The sequence below is a fragment of the Clinocottus analis genome, unplaced genomic scaffold, assembly GCF_023055335.1.
Source record: "Clinocottus analis isolate CAN_PGR_092001 unplaced genomic scaffold, fCliAna1.0.p SCAF_24, whole genome shotgun sequence".
Taxonomy (NCBI): Eukaryota; Metazoa; Chordata; class Actinopteri; order Perciformes; family Cottidae; genus Clinocottus; species Clinocottus analis.
In genome coordinates this window covers 8,811,234-8,832,612 of record NW_027175976.1, presented here as the reverse complement: position 1 = coordinate 8,832,612, position 21,379 = coordinate 8,811,234, and the positions used below count along the sequence as shown (strand labels likewise).

General features: G+C 39.0%; 1 protein-coding gene across 3 annotated transcripts in view; it reads right to left on the bottom strand.

Annotated features, from left to right (window-relative positions):
* The window catches only part of dmd (dystrophin), a 267,135-nt gene that overhangs the window by 148,008 nt on the left and 97,748 nt on the right, over nucleotides 1-21,379 (bottom strand). For all 3 annotated transcript variants that reach the window (XM_068590506.1, XM_068590511.1, XM_068590507.1), the window contains exons 7-11: nucleotides 20,382-20,452; nucleotides 18,882-19,000; nucleotides 13,890-14,086; nucleotides 3,654-3,782; nucleotides 994-1,089 (exon numbers count right to left, since the gene is read on the bottom strand). In XM_068590506.1, coding sequence (XP_068446607.1) covers nucleotides 994-1,089; nucleotides 3,654-3,782; nucleotides 13,890-14,086; nucleotides 18,882-19,000; nucleotides 20,382-20,452 — 612 coding nt within the window. The remainder of the gene's footprint in view (nucleotides 1-993; nucleotides 1,090-3,653; nucleotides 3,783-13,889; nucleotides 14,087-18,881; nucleotides 19,001-20,381; nucleotides 20,453-21,379) is intronic.

Below are 21,379 nucleotides of genomic sequence, written 5' to 3'. Positions count from 1 at the left end.
ATGATGAAACACCCATAACAATACTTTCTGACTTCACTCCCAGCCACCACCTCATTAATTCCGACTGAAGATGCAAACATTTAAAAACACCTCGTAAATATATAGTACAGTGGTCCCTCGTTTATCGCGGGGAATACGTTCCAAAAATAACCCGCGATAGATGAAATCCGCAAAGTAGTCAGCTTTAATTTTTACCAATATTATACATGTTTTAAGGCCGTAAAACCCCTAACCACACACTTTTATACACTTTTCTCAGACAGGCATTAACATTTTCTCACATTTCTCTCTTATTTAAACACTCTCAAAGTTTCACAGATTTAAAAAAATAAGCCCGAACATGTTTAACAAATTTCATTTTAATGATCAATCTACGAGGTCCTCTTTGTCCGGGAGCCGCTCCACTGACTTTTTATCCGGATGTATTCTGTCCTATACAGGAGACGCTGCACGGAGGAGACTGATTACAAGGTGTACAGTACAGTCCCTTAGCTTAATAAGGGCGCAGAACACAATGCGCGTTCAGACTGTACGATGTAAAAAAAAAAGCAACAAAAAAAAAAATCCGCGAAACAGCGAGTCCACGAAAGGTGAACCGCGATATATCGAGGGACGACTGTATATATTGTTTTTAAAGACTCCTAGAACACCCAAGCAGTTTAGTTTTTGCCAAACAAACTGCAGGACAGTGAATGTAGGATTGAGTCAGAATAACATACATTATATGTGTTCATGAAAACAGAGGAGCATGCCACAAAATGTGTGGCTTAGTGATGTATTTTTAAACGTTTGTGTACAACAATAGAGCTCTATGGCACAGAGGAAGACAATATTTAGGCTTTCATACACACAAAACATATTTTCTGATATGTTATGGTTCTGATGAAAAAAATAAAGAAATACAGCGGATCACCAGACTTGTCCTTTAACAGAAGAGTACTTGAAATGTAAGACATAAAGACATATTTCTGTATCACCACCACAGTGCCATACCTCCTCCAGTGCAGCCTGGTAGCTCTCCAAGCTGGTGGAGCCTGGAGGCAGAGGACTGAGGCCCCGCTGGAGCTCCTCCTGGCCAGGACTAAGGAACTAGAGATGGGAAGGAATGAATGGGAAATAATAGATTTTGAAGTGTGAGGGTAGACAATGATGAAAAAGGGAGGCAGGGAATGAAAGGTGAACAAAGAAGATAGAGCGAGAGATGAGGAGAGGCCTGTTAGTGTATGCTATTACCGGTGCCAACAAGCAGCTCTGGCTTTTGTCCAACCTCAACAACTTGTCCTCTTTCTTTCTGTCTCTCTCTCTGCCCATATCTCTCTTTGTGAGCGCACTACTGATCTGGACACTAACAACCTATCTCTTTTTATCTGGGCACCGCGCTCCTCCTCCTCTTTTGCTCTATTCTTCTCTCCGGTAATAAGGTCATGGAAAGATACACAAGGCCCATCCGCCGAGCTGATAACTGTCCGGCCTCAGTCAGCGCCACTCTCTCATTATGTCTGTTTTGTATTATAATCGTGTGCGATTCTGGTACATGCTTGTGAAGTAATCAAATATAAAAATAAATTCAGTTTAAAACAGGCTCTTCGTTTCAAATGATATCTGGTGCATTTTAAATGATATCTAATAAGTCATGTCTGACTGAAGCGAAGCGAGGCGCATGCATTGTACAAATCTGTTTGGGGAACCTTGTTTTGATGAGGTGGGTTCTGCTTTACATATTACTCTTCCAAGAAGAGCAGGTGTGCTTGAATGACGCTCGTCCAACAAATGATCTTTCCGTCTCGCGATGCTTTTCAGGTTCCAGGCAAGATAAATCGAGCACCCTGCCGTTACATTAAATATTTGACACAGTCTCTGAACACATTCTATCCGAGCTGCAGCAAATCACGATCCCCATTTTGTTGCGCAGCAGCACAGGCATTGAGAATGCGTCTGAACTTTTCTGAAATATGTCTTGTTGTGGAACACAGAGGAGATATATATATATATATATATATATATATATATATATATATATATATATATATATATATATATATATATATATATATATAATACAAATATAGAAAGAACAAGATGAGTAGATTGTATTTCAGGGTGCTGTAGATGACAGATAAGAAACTAACATGTCTGCCAGTTTGTTTGTAGAGACAGTGATGTGCAGAGCAACTTTTCCAGTTTGGATTAGCAACAGTTCAGCAAAATCTTCAGTTGTCCCTCATTCTAGTCCTCATAATAAACCATGTTAAACAGAGTGGAATAGATCTTTTGATTCTTAAAGGGTGACTTTGGTATTTTTCAACCTGAACCCTATTTTCCCATGTTTTTGTGTTTAAGTGACTCATAGGGACAACAACTTTTGAAACAATGTTGATACAAGAGCACTGCTGAACTGGCCATAATGTCATCATACAACGTATCTTCGCGCAACGGTTTGTATGATATTCTTTAAAAGTTACTTATATTTGATGCGTTTACCTCCCTGCCTGCAACCCTATGAATGTAAAATGTGTCAATTTCCACTCGTTACTACATCCATAGGATCTTTAGGTTTAGGCAACAAAACCAGTTGGTAAGGTTTAGGAAGAGATCGTTGTTTGGGTTGAAATAACCACAGACGTGCCATTACTACACAGGTTACATGACAAAAACATATAAAAACATAAAAAATGGGGAACCAACCGAGGTCTCTTATCAGATAAATGGCTGTTTGTTGGACCAATTAACCTCCCGTCGGCCAATTCCTCACCATCCAAATTGTCATATGACATGATGCCAGAAGACAACAGTGGAAACATGAGGGAGATCTGCAGTAAGAAATGCTGGTGTTGACAGAGTTTGTTGTGTTTTCTAAACGGGACTTCTCCTTGAGCGAGATTTGGTTAGACACAAGCAATCGAGCAAGAAGTAAAGAAAAAGGTTTTACTTTTTAAAAGGGTCTTTTCCATATTGTTGCCAGAAACTTATAATATCTAAGTTACAAAAACAAGCACTTTTAATGGGCGTACATTGACGGTAAGGAGTTGCCCAGGGGCTTTTAATTGAGGCAAGTTCAGCAGCTGCAGCGTTTTCCTTCAATGCTGTCCAATTAAAAGAACAAAAGTTGTCCCCATTAGTCACTTAGACACAAAAACATGCGGAAAAATGGGGGGGAAAATAAGAAAAAGCAAAGTTAGTATCACTTCTGAGTCCTAACTCATGAATTGTTAAAATGAATATATCACTTCAAAAGCAAAATGCAATACATTTCAAACAATGAATTGTTGAAACACAACATAATTGACTGGCAGAAGCAAAGAAATGTCCAAATCAACAAGCTCCATAGTTTCATATCTAGTCTTAAAATATATATTTTTGGCATGTAAAAAAAAAAATCTGAACAATTTCACGTGTTTTCACTGGCATGTGTGTGTGTGTGTGCGTGCATATATATATATATATATATATATATATATATATATATATATATATATACACACACACACACATAAGTATGTAAATACATTAAAAAAATGATGTATCAGACTTGTTATGATGGACATTTTTTATCAATGCCGAAGAAAGCCAAGGACAGACGAAAACAACAGGTGTGCAGCCAGAACAGACAGATGGACATTTGGCGTGAAGTGTTAGCGCTGTGAGACACAGACCTGATCAGTAAAACGCCTCCTCTTTTGCTCGGGCGACTTGACATATGCAGCCTGGGTGTAGGCATAGCTTTTATAGCGAGGCTGAGGGGAGGGACTCCGCACTCGGCCTTGAGCCACACTCACTGTGATCTGAGAGAGAGAGATGGAATAGGACAAGAGAATAGGGAGACAGAGTTGGCAGGAGAGGCCAGAATAGAGAGGGTGATAGAAAAAAAAAGAGCCAGAAGGATGCAAAATAGAGCAAAACAAAATAAAGAGATCCAAAAGCCAAATTATGCAGTGGGAGAATGAAGTGGCAGGAGCGAATGATGATAAGAAATGAAAATGAGGAGAGAAGAGAAAGAGAAGCAGAAAACAGGAAAGAGAGAGAGAAAAAAAGAAACATGAATAATCACACATAAGCTCTGTTTCCATCCAAATGTCAAGTTAATTTTAGGTGAACTTTTGAAACGAAATAAATAACAATAAATTTACAGATTTCTTTTTTAAAGAAATATAGAAAGTCTCGAAAATCTACACTGGGCAAGTTATCTTCTTGCATTTCAGCAAATGTTATGAATGTTACCAGCTTATGGAGTTCAGGAAGGATGTGGTGGACTCCAATTAACTGTTATACAATTAGACTGAAGCATTTACTTGAACCAAGAGAGACTATGTAACCTGAGAAAGAGGAAACACATTCTTAAGCTTATGAATGAAAAGTTGATTTTAAACAATAATTGCACCTTTGCTGAATTCACGACTCTAGTTTTACTGTCACAGGGTTATGGCCTGGTATGATGGCTAACGTCGCAAACCTGAGAATATTGTTGTACAATTTACATAGCAGTAGCATGGCAGTTATCTACTTGCTGTGACTCTTCTCTAAACTATCTTTCAGTGCCACTGAACCACTAAAAACCTTCTTCTTTTTTTTTTTAGCAATCAACTGTATAATGAGGGATTATTTACTGAACAATATTTTAGAGGTTGATCATTAATTTCTTAAATAAAATATAATGAACAAAATACATTTCAATCTTATAGTAGATGTGAAGTATGAAGTAACATAGAATTGAAAAAACTCAAGTAAGAAGTTTATTTTCTACCACTGCCATTGGTTTTGCAAAGGTGAATGCACATTGAATCTGATTCGGAAATTTTGTTTTTCAAATGTGATGCTTCAAAGCGTCATTGGATGGAAACCCAGCTATAGATAATGGAGACAAGAGAGAGGGCACAGAGAGACAGAGAGAGAACAAATGTGTTATGCAGAAGCTGTACAACAGACAGTGTAGCGCAAAGTCAAAGCTAGTGTTGTTGAGCAGCCAACAAGTGTTACACTTTGTTTTCTCTCCAGGAAGACGACCACTGTTGTGTTTAGCATCAACATTCTGCTTTACACCCACTCTGGCACAATGTTCCCAAACTAGCAGCTTTTGGAAAGCAAACTAGCTCTGTTGAACCGCAGTCCTGAGTAGATTTCTCTCATTTATTGGCTAGCAAGCAAATTACAGCTTTTTAGTTTCATTATAAGTTATTATTTAGGGTTTCACAAGAAGACACTAAAATAAACAGACTTATTCTGGCTACTTTTCTGTTTTTCGTTTCTTTCCTGGATGGAGCTAGGTGGCTAACTATGCTAACGGTATCATTAATTCCACCTAAAAAGCTAAAATAAGTAGACTGTTTCTCTGACCGGCAGAAACAACTTAATATCAGGGTTAAAACAATGTATTATCTAGTTATTGGGGATTTACAATTTGTTTTTGTTTCAAGCAATTATTATCATTGACTGATTATGAATTGGCGTTTGCTACCTCCGTTTCCATTCTTTATGCAAAGCTTAACTAACTAATTGACTCCCTATCAGTGCCTATATCAGTCCCAAAATAAATTAAAAAAACGTCCCAAAACGTTGAACTATTCTACTAAATGCTGGATTTGAAATTCATTGCACATCTGTGATTAAGGAGATTGTCTGCACATGCCTCTCAATACAGCAATTGTGTGACTGTGTTAGCAGCTAACGGTGATTACAGCGCTAACATCTCAATGGAGTTAACGGTGTTTACCTGAGTGGGGAACAGGTGGGTGGGTGATATCTGTAGTAACTGCCACACAGTGGCAGCGATTAGCTCGTCAGCAGGCACACTCACATGCTCTAACATGCAAACGAACCAACTACATGAACAAAGCACACAGGAGCTTAGGTACACACAAAGGGAGAGGGGCTTTGAATTCAGCATCCTTAATTAGCAGGTGCAATAAAGACATTTGTAATAATATTACATACAAGTAATTTAAATGAATGACATTAGACATTATGTATGACGTTAGATTCAGACAATGTCAGACTTTCTCTTGTCCCCTGCCATATCGGCCCAGTGATGAAATGTTAAATCCAGATACCATCATTCTGCCTCTAACTGTCAACGGGGTGTTCCGTAGATTATTTGCAGTTATTTTTTACCTCTTCTACAAATCCAAAACCCCCATAGAGACCGCTTTGCCCACGGCCACTTGAATTAATTTAACTAAAAGTAAACAGAGGAGTTAGACAAAATACCCACACAAAAGCAACCAGAGTAACAAAATAGGAGAATTTAAAGTGGACCCTCTGTCATCTAAAGCTGTTCTCGTAAATGGTTGAATATCGGATAACCATATTGGTCGATTTTGAAACCTGGTTTTGTGATGAAGCATAAGCAAGCCTCAATAACATGAATAAAAAAACTCCTCGAGGCAGGTGGAGTAGCACCCATATTTGACTTAAGCCTTTAAATCAACCTACACCTGTAATATATTATAACTCATTTGAAAGCATTGTTCTTAGATTTCAAAATACCAACCTGGAAAACACTGCAACCATTTCTATTTGTTATAGTGTACCGTAAAGTGCGGGTTACAAGCCGTCTTTTTCCTCAACTTTGACCCATGCAGCTTAATAATTAAACATGGAGGCAGCTGATTTGTGGATTTTTACATTTCTAAAATTAGCAGCAGTTGCAGGGACATACAGTACAACGTTCACGTGGGATAATCCCAAATCCCGTTTATGGGTAATCTCACTGTTAAAGATGGTCCTCTCAGCAGCTGCAGCAGCAGCCAAACTCCCACGGTGCTGCGCCTCTCACCGAGCCACCCTGCTTGGCTCTCCGCCGGCACCCATTGACGATGCCATACGCTCACCCGAAGAGGCGCGATGAAAAAACAGGTCTGACGGCGGGGGAACCACTGCCTCTCCTACCACCTCCACAGCGCGCGAACTAGCGAGCTAACGAGCTAACGAGCTAGCGAGCTAACAATAATTTGTGGCTACACTGTTTAAGTAAACACTGAAAATTCAGCACAAAAATAAAAAGTCTTGCCAGCGCTAGCTGCAGCAGCTAGTGTGGGATTTGTTATTAATGTATGTTAGTACATTGATGATCACATATGTTGAATGTTTGTTCATAACAAATAATACACGTAAAACTTAGGACCAGGGAGGGATTCAGGTAGGAAGCACAACCTGTGATGGGAGTGAGAAATACATTTTGCATATTGAGATAGACCAAATAGAATGTAATATTAAGTATATTGTTAACATACACAAAATGTGTTCTCAGTATGTTATATATATTTGTATTGTCATGTCAGCCTTTATAAGGTTAATCCTGTTGCTTTGTGATAGACAGATTATAACAGCCAATCAGAAGAGCTGAAGTTGATGTTATAAATAAAGTTTTACTTTGTGAACAAAGGAGGAGTTCCACTGAAACTGAAGTGATGCCTCACGTTGTATTTTTTCTCCGTTATTATATTCGGATAACACTGGGTATATACGCTATAGAATAAGCATCTGCTAACATATATGCAGCAGTACAGTAGTAGTTAGTATACGTTGTTTACTTTGACATTTGAACTGGGATAAGTTGGGAGCGCAGTCCTGCAGCTTTTGATAGCAGTGAGAGGGAAAACAATTTTCACCAGTAGTGTAGATGTGCTCCCAACTAAATCACTCTCACACTGATGTATGGAATGCATAATTTATACTTGAGTGGCAATCTGCACATTCTTTACAATATGTTTTACGTACAAAATATTTTTTTTACAAGATGGCTTATTGAAATCAGTTCACTAATGAGTCATTAAGCATGGGGTGAACACAGTTTTGATCTCTTGGATATGGCTTACAGTTGGTTGTACAGCTATTTTGCTGTTAGTGGTTTGGATGAGAATCTCAATCCTGTCTCTTCAGATGTAGTAAAAAGCACTATATGGCCAAAAGTACAGTAGGAGCAAGCTACATTTTTAATGCAGCAGAGTGCACCCTTTACTTGCGTGAGTTTACGCGCCAGACTATTTGTGATAGCTCGCTACTGTAAGCTATTGAATTGTGTATTCGGGCGGCACTCTAAGAAGTAGTATATATATATATATATATATATATATATATATATATATATATATATATGTATATATATATATATATATATATATATATATATTTATATATATATATATTTTATATATATATATATATATATATATTTAGATAGATAGATATCAAACACTGCTTCATAGAGCGCCTCCCAAATACACAATACAATAGCTTACAATAGCGAACTATTACAAATAGTCTGCTGTGTACATTCACGCAAGTAAAGAGGGCACTCTCCTGCATTAAAAATTCCCTTCAAAATAAAAGCACAAGGTTTTTTTTGCCACGCAAAAAACCTGTGACTCACTGAAAACAGGTATGACAACAGTGTTCTACGAGGTGACGGTGCCACGACTTAAAAGCTAGTTGCAAAAGCCGTGGCATCTCGTAGAATTAGTGGCAACTGCCTACGTAATTTGTGGCATCTGAGTTGGAAACCAGAAGTGAACCGGACATGCCTCTCCGTCATTAGTGGTATCTGCGGTAAAAAAACGGGCATGCCTCTATGAGGTGCCAGTGCCACAAATTGAGCTTGCCCTCTCTCCAAAAGTATGTGGACACAAAATGTAATCCATATGGGAACAAATCCGATTCTCTGACAGCATACTTTTCTAGTTTCAGTGAACTGGCTGCAGATATTTCCTCCCATTCAGCACTGGTGAGGTCCAACTCTCATAATGTGTGATAAGCTTTGTTCTGGGTATAATGGATAAAGTGATTGGAAATAATATTAATACAAGGTTTACCAGTCTCTTTAGTTTACAGTAAGTAGTTACAAAATAGGATACCCATTTCCAAATTATACAAATTGCATCAGTGACATTTTATTCCTTATAACCAATCATATGTTGTATAATTACTCAACAGCTAGTTTCAGAAGGTGTGCTTGAGACCCAAACAGGATGCTCCTAAGTAAAGTAGGAGACGACTGGAGCGCTCTCAGATTTCATCTTAATGACATTACATGACAAACTAAATTGTGCTGGCTGAATTTGAGTTGCTGTTGCTAACCACTAGCTGAAGGGTTGTCTCCAGGAGCTGCTGTAGGCTTTTCTTTCCAAAGTCATCTTCTAATTCACATAAAAAATAGGGCTGGGCAAAGAAAAAATTAACTGTTAAATCGCATGATTTTTCTGCGATTAATCGCATTATGCGCCAAATTTAATAATGAAGTAAAAACTAGTGTATTGCAGCCTTTTAAGTAATGTTACCAGAACAATATAACAGCACTCTGGAGCAACAGAAAATTAACATACATACATATATAGTTTATAAATCTGTTTTCTTTCTGAACAGGTACTGTTCAGTAGTAAGGGTGCCTGTGAGGGACAAACCACTCCTTCTTTTGTCCATGTTCAGTATTTGCTTACCTTAAAGATGTATGTTAAAGACCAGCAATTGATTGACTTTATACAAAAGCAATAAGTGCTTTTCATGTTTTCAGTTCAGTTTGTCTTACTCAGTGAGAAAAGTCCAGTCTACGTTGGCTTGAACGAGTGCACTGACATCTGGTTGAGATGGAGATGTGAAGGACAGCTGACAGGTATCAGCAGCAGCTTTGCGCATGTGCGATTAGTTGTTCAATCCAGGGACGCTGAGCTTGTAACGCGAGCCTGCCGGTAGACTGAGCGCTTTGTGAGGCGACTCAGCAACTCGATCGCACGGTTCTCGTTGAGGACAGAAACTACAGAACAATGCGTGCTTTCACGTCAGGCTCAAGTCGGCAAATAGTCTGGTGATGCTACGAAAGCGCTCGGCGCACCTAAATTATATATATATATATATATATATATATATATATATATATATATATATATATATATATATATATATATATATAAGCTGGAAGACCACTCATGTCAAAACCAGGAAAAGACAGAGACCAAAGTGTTCACATACTTTGGGCTTTTTAGCCTAAAAGTGTATAATTTGAGTTTGTGCAGTTTTGGATTTTACCGTTAAACTCACACAGCATTGGTGCCACCTTTTCAAACAGCTGAGCTCTGTTTGAGCTTTTATTTTGGTGGGAAAACTCCCCTTTTAATTGATGTTGCTTGTTTGACATTCCCAAGCTGCCTTTTCTACGACAGAGTGTGCATCTCTAAAAAACAAGTCAACCATTCCACCACAGACATCGTGAAAGTTTAATCTCTCGCTGTCTCGGCACTTTCTCTCCCGCTATCAATCTCCTCCTTCACCTCCATCAATTGTCTCTCTTCTTCTTGTCTTCACCCGTTATTATCTCTCTGTCCGTCTTCTTGTTCTGTTTCAACCCCAGCTTTTTCCCCTTTCTCTCTTTCAAGGTGGATTAGGTGTATTTATTGCTGTAAAGAGCAGACAGCCAGAGGCAACCCAGCCCTGGATCAAACCCTTCCTGAAAAATTACTCAGAACGTTTGTTTTTACCCGCTCCGAGCACCAGACGGGTGGAGTTTTTGGTGAGTCAGGACACCTCAGATAATGTAGCAGAAAAGCTAAAAAACTTCATCTAGTTTCAAGCAAATTCTCTCAAACTTTGGATTTTGTCATTTTTCTACTCTCTTCCTGCCTAAGTCCCAGGTGGTGGTGGTGTGGTGTTAATGTAAGAAGGTGGTGACAGCGCCGCTTTGATGATGACAGATGGAGGAGGAGGCAGATAATAGCCGCTGTCAGTAACTCCTTTTTTTTCTCCTCTCGTCTTTCCTCTCCGTCTCTCATTTTACTGCCACCTGACTTGTTCTTGGCACTCCATATTTGTCTGTTTCATCTCACTCTTCATCCCCCCTCTCCATCTTCCTGTACATCTTTATAAATGTTTACACCTACCCTATTTCCTTTCCCCATCTTTCTCTCTAAATCCACGCCTCTCTTACTCATCTTCTTCTCTCTGTATGTCTTTATTCCCAGAAGAAAAAGACCTGCAGTTTTTCTCTATTCTCATAGAACAGATGAAAAGGGGCGGGGGGGTGTGATTTAGCCATTAAACAGAGTGATATGATAATATCACCGGCCATTACTCCAAGAAGCTCACTTCGTCCTGCTGCGATTCAGGAGCATGACACTGACCTCTTCTTAACTCGTTCTAAAAGGTCAGCGTAGGTGGCTCTAACTTCTGACATTTTTCCAGAGGTTCTGACTCAATTTAGTAGTCAGTTTTCATTCTGATGCTCACACATTTCAGACTGACTGAAAGAAAGAGGTTGGTGATGGAAGTACTCTTCACTGAAAGATGACTACATCCAACAGCATTCCTGGCAGGAGGAAGCGACCCAGGAACAGAGCAGCCTCTGAGACTCGAACATGTGACTACAACATGGGTTGGTGAGCGGATGAACAGACAGATGGATGCTGATTAGGTGGACGCTCTATTAAAGTTTAATTTCAAATTTAGGAGGACATAGTTAATACTCCTATTGTGAATAACCTCGCAACGTATCCTGAAAAAAAGGATATCCTACAAAAAGGTATTCCTCATTCTTTCCAGATAGATAAACCCAGAGTCAAAAGAAACTCCTGTCATTTTGTGCAGTCTTTTGGGTGAAAGATCACAGTTTGTGTACAGTTTTAGGAGCAGTCCAACTGAAAGATTTATATCTTGTGACGTGCCATTTTGAAGTATCCACCATCAATTTTGCAGCAGTTTCTTGACTTAATTGTGCTGTTAATTTTGCATTTAATCTTGTGATTAACATTATTGTGATAATCTGCTCTCAGTTTGTGGTACCACTGAGTAATAAATAAATATGCTCTCTAACTATTCATCATCTAATTAATCATTAAAATGTTGAGGCCAAACAGCGCTTCTCTGTGCTTGTGAGCCTGTCTGGCCGCTAGCACCTTCATTTTATCTTATTGAGCTGCAGGGAAAGAAGGAGTTTCAAACCTCCCTCTCATATTTTTTTCTTTTTTTTTCTTTTTCCATGTAGAGATGTAAAAAATAAAGTGCCCCCAATGCTGTTACCCAACCCTTCATTATCAAATGTATTCCAAAAAAATCTGAAGAGTTTCTCTGATTAATTCTGTTCTTGTTGTTGCCCGCATACGGCGATGATTGAAGACAACTCAGAGGGCGTTTGAGAGCCGGGATCATCCCCTCGGCTGCTTTCATCCCCCTTTAGTTCCACTCAAGATACTACAACACAGAGGGTGCTGCTTGGAGTTTCACACAACCATCTTGTCATCTTGATACAGTTACAGGTTGGTCAGATAGTAAAGGTATTGTTGATGCAAACTTATTTTACAACTTGATTAAATAATCTATGTAAATATGCTGCGTAGAAAAAGCTGCAGTCATTTAGTTGTGTAATATACAATACAATAGTCGTATCATATAGTATCATTACGTTGTGTGGGTGCTGCTACAACAACAAAGCAATGACATGAAAATATGAAGCTTTTAAGACCGAGTGAGTGTACATAGTTTAGCACAGACACAATGCATGCAGAGCAAAGGCTCATGGGAGATCAGTCATGGCATCCTACTACCATCAAAGCGCTTATCCATCATGGTAAGTGTAACACCACAATGACAAGAATCAAAGAAGCGAAGATATCCGTATCACTGTTCAAGAGTTCCCATGATGACTGGCATGGTGGGCCAATCGGACGTGTTACCAGAGGAATAATAATGGCACGTTACTATGGTGACAGGATGCCATGCCCTCGTGACACTATCTCGGGCTCATTGGTTTTAGTTACTTTCCTTCGTTCCTTTCCTGTTCTTGGTTTGTTTGTGAGATTGTTGTTGGGAAGTTGTTTTTTTTCTTTTTATGTAAAAGTGACTCAGGCCTTTATTCAAACACAAGTGTTTGATTGCTATTAGATATGTATCACGTCTGAAAGGGGCTATAAAGACATTATTAAGACTTAAACCTTGACTTAAAGTTTGCCCATATTCATTTCCTACATAACACAAAATAAATCATCACTAAACAAGGCATTGTGGGATTCTAGGTGACGTAGGGTTTGATTGTTTAAAAAATAATTACTTTATGTTTATAAAGTAATTGCTTCTGTCCATCCTGGGAGAGGGATCCTCCTCTGTTGCTCTCCCTCAGGTTTCTTCCCTTTTTTTCCCTGTTAAAGGGTTTTTACGATCTGTATTTGGGGGAGTATTTCCTGATCCAGTGTGAGGTTCTGGGACAAGGATGTCATGTGTACAGATTGTAAAGCCCTCCGAGGCAAATCTTGTATTTGTGATTTTGGGCTATACAAAATAAACTGAATTGAATTGAATTGAATTAAAGTTGATACAATTGTTCCAGAGGGGCGTAAATTTAGTTTTAATCCGGTATCGCATCAGTTCTTGAAATAGCAATACATTGGTTTTCTGGACATGGACGTGAATTGCCTTTTTTTCATGTCCCTCGAAACAAGGATATTGTGTTCAAATATAAAGTTAGATTCAGGCAACAAAACCACTTAGTTTGGTAAAAACACCATGATTGGGCTAAACATAACTACTTACAGTTAGATTTAGGCAACAAAACCATGTTGCTTTGACTGTTGCTCAGTCACGTGGATGAGTTGAATGGATGCAGCGGACACTCTTTAATTTGATTGGCGACTTCACAGACAATTAAACTAAATGTTGCAGCGGTGGGACATAATGTTAGGTGCCTGCTGTGGATAAATGTCTGTGGATTCGTTATTGTGTTTGTTATTGTTGTTTGTTATTGTTGTTTGTAGAACACAAAGTTTGGATCAAATCACTCCAAACTAATCTTACTATTGGAATACGTTCAGAAAAAAAAGTTGCGAAAGAACCCAAAGCAATGAACCAATAGCAGTGTCACATGGCAGTCTTAGTAAGGGCAACACTGTTGGACAACTGGAGCAACTTGTGTGTCTAACCTGCTGGGAGAAACGCTGCTGGGTCTGGATCTGGTAATGCTCCTCTGTCGTCACCCGGGCGACGCTGGCAGCGGTGCCCCGCGGCAGCGTCTCCACCTCCTGAATGGCTTCCATGGAAACGCTTTGGGGAAGCACCTGGAAGAGTGATGTCACGTACATGATGACACTCTTCTTGTCAGGGTGAGGCACCGTCACATCTGAAGAACAGGAAGCAAGACAAATAAAGTCAATATGAAAATTCAAGATGAACCCTTTGAGATCAGCTGTTCCGAGGACACGGAACAAAGTTACAATCACACAATAAAGCATAAAGAAAATACAAATAATGAAACAAAAATAGGATTTTGAAAAAAGAGACACTGAGTCGTTTAAATTTAGAATAAAATAACCCTCCAAAAAATTTGAAAGAAAGTATTTCCAAAATGTCCCAATAAAATGCATGGCTTGGCATTTTCAGAATAAACACACTCTTGATGCAGTTTTTCAAATTTATTTTTGGATTTTAGAAAAGGAAGAGGGATTGTATTAGTAACAGACAGTCAGCCGGCGGTTCCTTGCTTTTTAGATAAGCAAACAAAGAGTCTTAAATAAATGAGAAAAAATTCAAGTTTAAATAATTGGTTTACAGAAAATCCATCAAACATTTAGATGCTTCAATAATTGTTCAAAAATCCCCTCCAGACTATGTCAGTAGAAAATAAATATTCAATTTGACATGGTTTGCCAGCATAAAAAATGTGTCCCTCATTGAGAAATCTTGGATCAGGTTAAAGAAGGAATACAAAGCAGCGCCCCACACTCGCTGGTTCAGCCTTTTAGATGTGAATATTTGCTGTTCTTTTCATTCTCTATGAAAAGGAAAACAAAAATGCAGTGATTCTAAACTGTTGGTCTGACAAAACAAGATATCTGAAGATGTTAACTTCAGAAATTCGAGGGGCATTTTTCAAAATCTTCTCTCATATTACATTGAAATTCAAGTTGATTCATCAAGAAAATTATGGTCAGAATTGTTAGATGCAGCCCTGCAAATCTTTCTTACTTTCAGAGAGAGAGAGCTTGAAAATGAATGTCAGTATGTAAAGACCACTTCTAAAAGCATCCAAGAGGCTGCAGGGTGTCGATCTCTCGGCTGCCAAAACATTAATTTTTCTTTGTGCTCATGAATAACCACAGACCACCGTTCACTCTTTTTTATATTTCCCAGAGCAGTGGTGTGTGTCAGCACGTCTGTCCTGAAATCTCACAGCTCAATTAAGTTGGAGCAAAGTTGCCCGGCAGGTTGAGGAGAGACATAACAGAGCGGTTTCAGGAAGATGTGGCAAAAGAGCCTGTGGTCCGGCCAGGCGGCCCCGGGGCAAAACTAATAGAGACGGATCACAGCGAAGCCCAGACACGGAGGACAAATGAACGCCAGAAGAGATGGAGAGAGGATGCAAGGAAAGAGGGTGAGCTGGGGGTGAGGAGGTCGGGAGCAGAAGGGGAGGGAAGAAAAGACAGATGAAGAGACAAGAGAGAGCTAATGAGCTGATGGTGGCGGGTTCGTTAACAGAGTGATGTGTAGAGTGTGGCCGGCTCGCCAATGTTAGGAAATAATGAACAGGAGAAAAGAGGATGATGATGGAGAGGAAGAGGAAGAGACAGGGAGAATAATAGCCAGATGCAAAGTAACACAAAATGTGTGTGTGATAAGACCGATATGTGTTTCAGCGGGGAAACAGCTAAACCGAGAGTCATAATTCTGTCTGTTGAATACTGATTTATCAGCATCACAGAGAAATCTGAGGACATTATTGTTTGTCTGTGGAAGACAAACAGCTTCGTCAATAACACCGCCGTCTGCAAATGTGTGTCCAAGTGTGTACACATCCCTCACTTGCTGCTTGCTTTCTCTCTCCCGTCGTCTCCATTTTAATCATTTCACCACAGCGTCATGTGTGCGCACACCTATGAGGCTCTGCAGGTGTGTGTGTGTTTGCTTGTGTGGATATTTGTGCATGGGTGTGTGTTTAAATATTGCATATGTAAATGTATTAATGTGTGTGTGTAAGCATGCTACACTGTGTATAGTGTCTGCATTCATGTGCATTGATGTGTGTTTCTTGCATTTTGTTTGCCTCTCAATCCATGAAATACTTCATTCACTTCAATTAAAAAGCTCTATTAATGGAACCAATTCAACATCATTCTATTAAATTGCAGGCGAGAACCACAAATAACTAAGTATATGTTACAGACAGCCAGTTGAAAACAATTATATCCAAGATAATTTTCCTTTTTTAAACGTGCGGGTCGAGAAATTACAAATCAACATGAAAATGGAATTACATTGGGTGGAGAGCGCATCATGACTTGTGCTGTATTTAACAGCTCACAGTTACTGGGTATGTTAAAAAAGATAGTAGGTCACATGTCCACCTCAGCAGATAATAAAGTTGGCCGCACATACTTATATATATATTATATATCAGTGGTTCTCAAACTTTTTTTGTCACGTCCAACTTTGTAGGAAGAAAAATGTTCATGCCGCACTACCCCACTGTCCATCTGTGTTTTTTTAAATAATAGAATAAAGAAAATTGCAATCACTTTTAAGTAAACCAGATTGCTACATCAGGCAAAAACAAATCAAATGTGCAATCACTTTGTTAGAACCATGCAAATAAAGTTCTCTGTGCAAAAAATAACTAATATTTGCCAAGAATCTTGGCCGTTGCACATGCACAAGTCTCGGATCAGGGACCTTTTAAACTGCAACATTTAGGACCTGGGACATGACATGAAACATGAGATGGAACATGACATGGGACATGACCAGGGACATAACATGGGACATGACATGGGACTTGACATGAGACTTGAGAGCAGAGATTTGAAACCTTGTGAGTTGCAAAACTAGGATTTGGTCCCACCTCAGTTGTATGTCAAACAGTCTCATTTCTCAGAAGCACACTAATGGATTTTCGTTACTGTGACCTTAAAACACTGTTAACATGGTTTTGTCACGTTATAAATCTTAAACCACCCATGGCAGTACACCTAAAGTCGACATACGTATTTATCATTACAATATGGTTTGAAGAATTTGTTTGCAGCTTTGGTGATATCCCTCTTCTAAAAAGTCATGCCCACAAATGATTTAACTCAAAGAAGAGAAAAATGTGAAACCCCCCCAAAAAAGGAACAAGTATATGATTACACCAGAGAATACATAACAAAGTTAAACTGCAGTTGACAGTTAATTTTCACTACAATTCACACAAACCTCAAACAACCACTACTGGAAATTCTTTCATAGTATGAGACAATGTTTGAAGAGCCCAGGTTAATAGTGTGTTGAGCATTGATGCACAGCCTGCTAATGATTCACGTTCACCCCACTTGCTCAAAACTTGTGATTGTTTGTTGTAAGATCAATGGAAATTCATCTGCCGTGATGTGTTGTTTCAAGGATTAGGAGCGAGGGATTACAACATTCCCTGTCGCGCTGGCTCGGAGCCGAAACACATCGCTTTCAACGGATTAAAGAGGAAAACCGCTCAATTTCTGCCTTCACATATGACAGACAGTTTAATTAGCCTTTCCGCTAAAACTACTGGACATAAACTGTTTATGTTGTAAATTAGTTGAGTTTAAAAAAAGTTATGTGATTAGGCATCTGTGGCGTGGTCACCAGCCTCTCAGGGGTTCGTCAGACAGAACCAGTTTGGGGCAACTGTTAGCAAGATGGTACTCGTCCCTCAATCAGAAGATCGGCAGTTCAATCCCAGACACCTCTAGTTCATGTCAATGTGTCTTTGAACAAGACACTTAAGCCCAATTGCTCTTGTGTGAATGAGTGTGAACGCTCCTGATGGGCAGGTGGCACCTTGCATACCATCAGTGTATGAATGGATGTGAATGACGTGTAGTGTGACTGGTCAGAAGCCTAGAAAGTTGCTAAAAAAGTACAAGTCCATTGACCATAACCATTTACAATCAAGGCCATCCCAAGAAGCCCATTTATATATGTATCTGGTCAAATTTTGATAAAATTAATAGAAAAATATAGGAAAAGACAATTTAAGAATAAGTGAAGTAAATATCTTTGTCCCTGATTTGTTTTCCTTCATCATTCTATATACAATATTAGGACAATTTTGATATACAACTTGCGGCAACTGACTTCACTATATAGTCATTTGATAATAGTCAATATAATTTGCTCTGTGATAATTGTAGTAAAACATCTGTTTTGTAACGTCTGTATTTGCACAAAAACATACCACTAGCATTTATCACAGAGACCTGGGTCATTGGTGCACACCCAATGACCCAGGTCAGCTCCACTCCCTTTACCCCGTCTGCCAGTTTCAATTCTGAGCATGTACTGGTCTTAGGCCAGCAGCAACCTTTTCATTGATGGACGCCATGGATGTCAACACATTCTGCGTGAATAAACTCCACAGAGGCATCGCTGGTGTTATTTTGCACAAAATCAAAGGACTCTTCCTGCAGGTGGGAAGATGTTTGCCAACCTATCAGTCAGGTTGCGCATCACTGATCAAGTCTTTTCACCAAGGTGACCTTAATCATCACTATGGTAACCCCCAATCACAGCATGACACATCATGTGCAACTGGGCTAATTAAGGTGTATGATTGGAAGGCGTGAAATACGGTCATAGCTGTAACTCACTTTGAGTGTTTTTCTCGAAAATAATTGGTGTGTGTGTGTGTGTGTGTGTGTGTGTGTGTGTGTGTGTGTTCCTGTTCCTGCACTTGCTACATAGTGAGTATCTAGTGAGTGTTTAACCAACAGAGTGAGGACATTTTTGGGAAGTGAAGACACTTTGGCTGGTCGTCGCGTCTTTAAAGTCCTGTTTGAGGTTTCAGACTTTCAGGTTTGGGTTAAACATTTATGTGAGGTGGTTAAGGTTAGGGTTAAGGGAATGCATTATGCTAATGAGGTTCCCCCAAAAGACAAAAGTACTGGGACGTGTGTGCTATTTACCCTCAGGGTCCAGCAGTCTCTCTATCCCCAGGTGTTGTTCCGCCTTATTAAAGGCGTGTTCCAGTCTGTCGATCGCAGACGTCTTCTTCTCCACTGAGCTCCAATCAAAAAGCTCAGGTCTGCGGAGGCAAAAGGGAAATAAACAGCGAGCACGTACCCACTGCATCCCAAAATAGAGAAATACCCCAAGTATTTAGTCGATAATGTCCTTGGTGGATCGTTTTTGTCAGTTGCCCTTTACAAGTTCTTCAGGTGTTGAATAATAAAAGACAAAACACATTCTTCAGTAAAAAAAAGAGTAAAAGGGCTCTCATTAAAGTAATACAAAAGTGTTTAATGTTCTTATTTTATAGCCGAGATTAATTTTCTTAAAAATGAAATACACTGCAATTAACTCACTTCCGCTGAGGCAGTCAAATTTATTTCATAAACAGCTTTCTAAATCAGCAACCATGTATAATTATTTGCTGTACACCGTCTCCAGTCAGCCGCCATAAAACATCTAAACAGTGCAATTCTTATATGTTATTATATTGGAATGTTTGCTCTGTGAAATCTGCTGATAATCCACGATCAGTAAACAGATTGTGTTGTTGGCATGAAGCATCCGAGCGAAGTGATCTGCAGGGTGATGGCATTGGTTTGTGTGTGATCTCCCACTCTGTATGGCTGTAAGGACACTGCGAACAGATGTCCATGTTAGCTGACCATGATTTGATTAATACATGACATCAGGCCTGAGACGCAAACTCTCATGGGTCCATGGATTGCCATGGGTCCATGGTAATCCATGACAATCCATGAAGATTACACTGTTTCACCTCCACAAAGCAGTTCATTCCATTATCCATTTACTGATTCATTTAATTATTTGTTCATTCACCAATTAATTTAATTGAGTTATTTTTCTACATAATATTAAGACTCCACTGCACTAGATAGATATGTAATTATTAAAAAAAAAAAAAATATATATATATATATATATATATATATATATATATATATATATATATATATATATATATATATATATATATATACACACACACACACACACACACACACACACAGTAAAGGGGCTCACTCGCCTCGCTGGAATACCAGCTTTTGAAATGTCATCAGAATAGCTGATTATCTTAAATAGGACCATATTATTTTTCTGGTTGGCTTCCTGTGCATCACTAATAGCTAGCTGGCACTAGCTGACATATTCTTTCTTCCCCTTTCACCCTTTATATTTTTTTTATTCAAGGATAAAGAGCATTAAGTGATAATTGGCTGAACGTTCACCTCTCTGTATATATAATTATTAAAATGTATGAGCAAGACTCGCGAGATTTAACTCCCCCTTTAGGTCTATTGCTTTATTTTCTTTCTTTTTCTCTCTTTGCTAACACACTCACTCACTCACACACACACACACACACACACACACACACACACACACACACACACACACACACACACACACACACACACACAGCATTTTTTCAGTACCTGTGGCTGTGGATGAGGGCATTGAAGGCCAATCCATCATTCCAGCTGCTGGAGAAGTTAACCACATTGACCTAAGGACAGAGATAATGGTATTTTAGCGGCTAACCTGTGAATGCAGCATGACACCCACATTTGAAACGCTGGTTTCCATTTTCATAGATATACATTAGATTATAGACATCTGTTCTCTCTCAAGTTGCCAGTGTGAGCGTTTAATACATATGACAGACAACTATAGCTAACAATAGCTGATTTTCTCTCAAAGATTTCAGTAGTATAGTGGTTGCTGGCTAACATTGGTCAATTTAAGTTTAAGTTGAAAATAAGCAGACTTTGTAATGTTTCCAGTTAACCCTGTGAAAGGATCTTCCTTAATGGCCACTAAAAATCTTTACAGGACCAACACAAGTCCGGCTTATAAACTCAGGCGAGTCGCGTGGCACAGCTTTTGTTGTGAACACAACACTGTGATTTGTAGGCTATAGTTTATACACATATATCGAGTGAATCTTCCTAACATATTTGGTCCTTCGACCCCTCGGAGTAAAATCATTAAAGAGGAACATTTATTCGTTGCAAGGAAGGAGCAGAGACAGAAGTACAAGGTGATAGACACATTGCATATCAGACTGCTCAAAGATCTCTCAAAGAACCACCTCTTAAATACTCATCATGACCCACTAACAGAAACCCTCATGATGCCTTCGGCCTAATCGGGAACCTTTCCCCTCGTCCCATAGAGCGGTTTGTAAGAAAGGGTCATACGATAACAAAGGAACTGCACGTTCTTCCAGACAGAAACATACAGATTCCCCAGTCTCACTTCTATCAGGAGACATGTTGAGTTTGTGTGTTAGATTAAACAGAGACAGTAAGATGAGAAGTCTGAATATAATAGCGAAATAGTAAATGATTAACTGTGAATATTGTCTTTCTTCTAAAACTTCATTACATACAATTTAAAACAAAAGAAACTAAATTAAATAGAAATAATACTA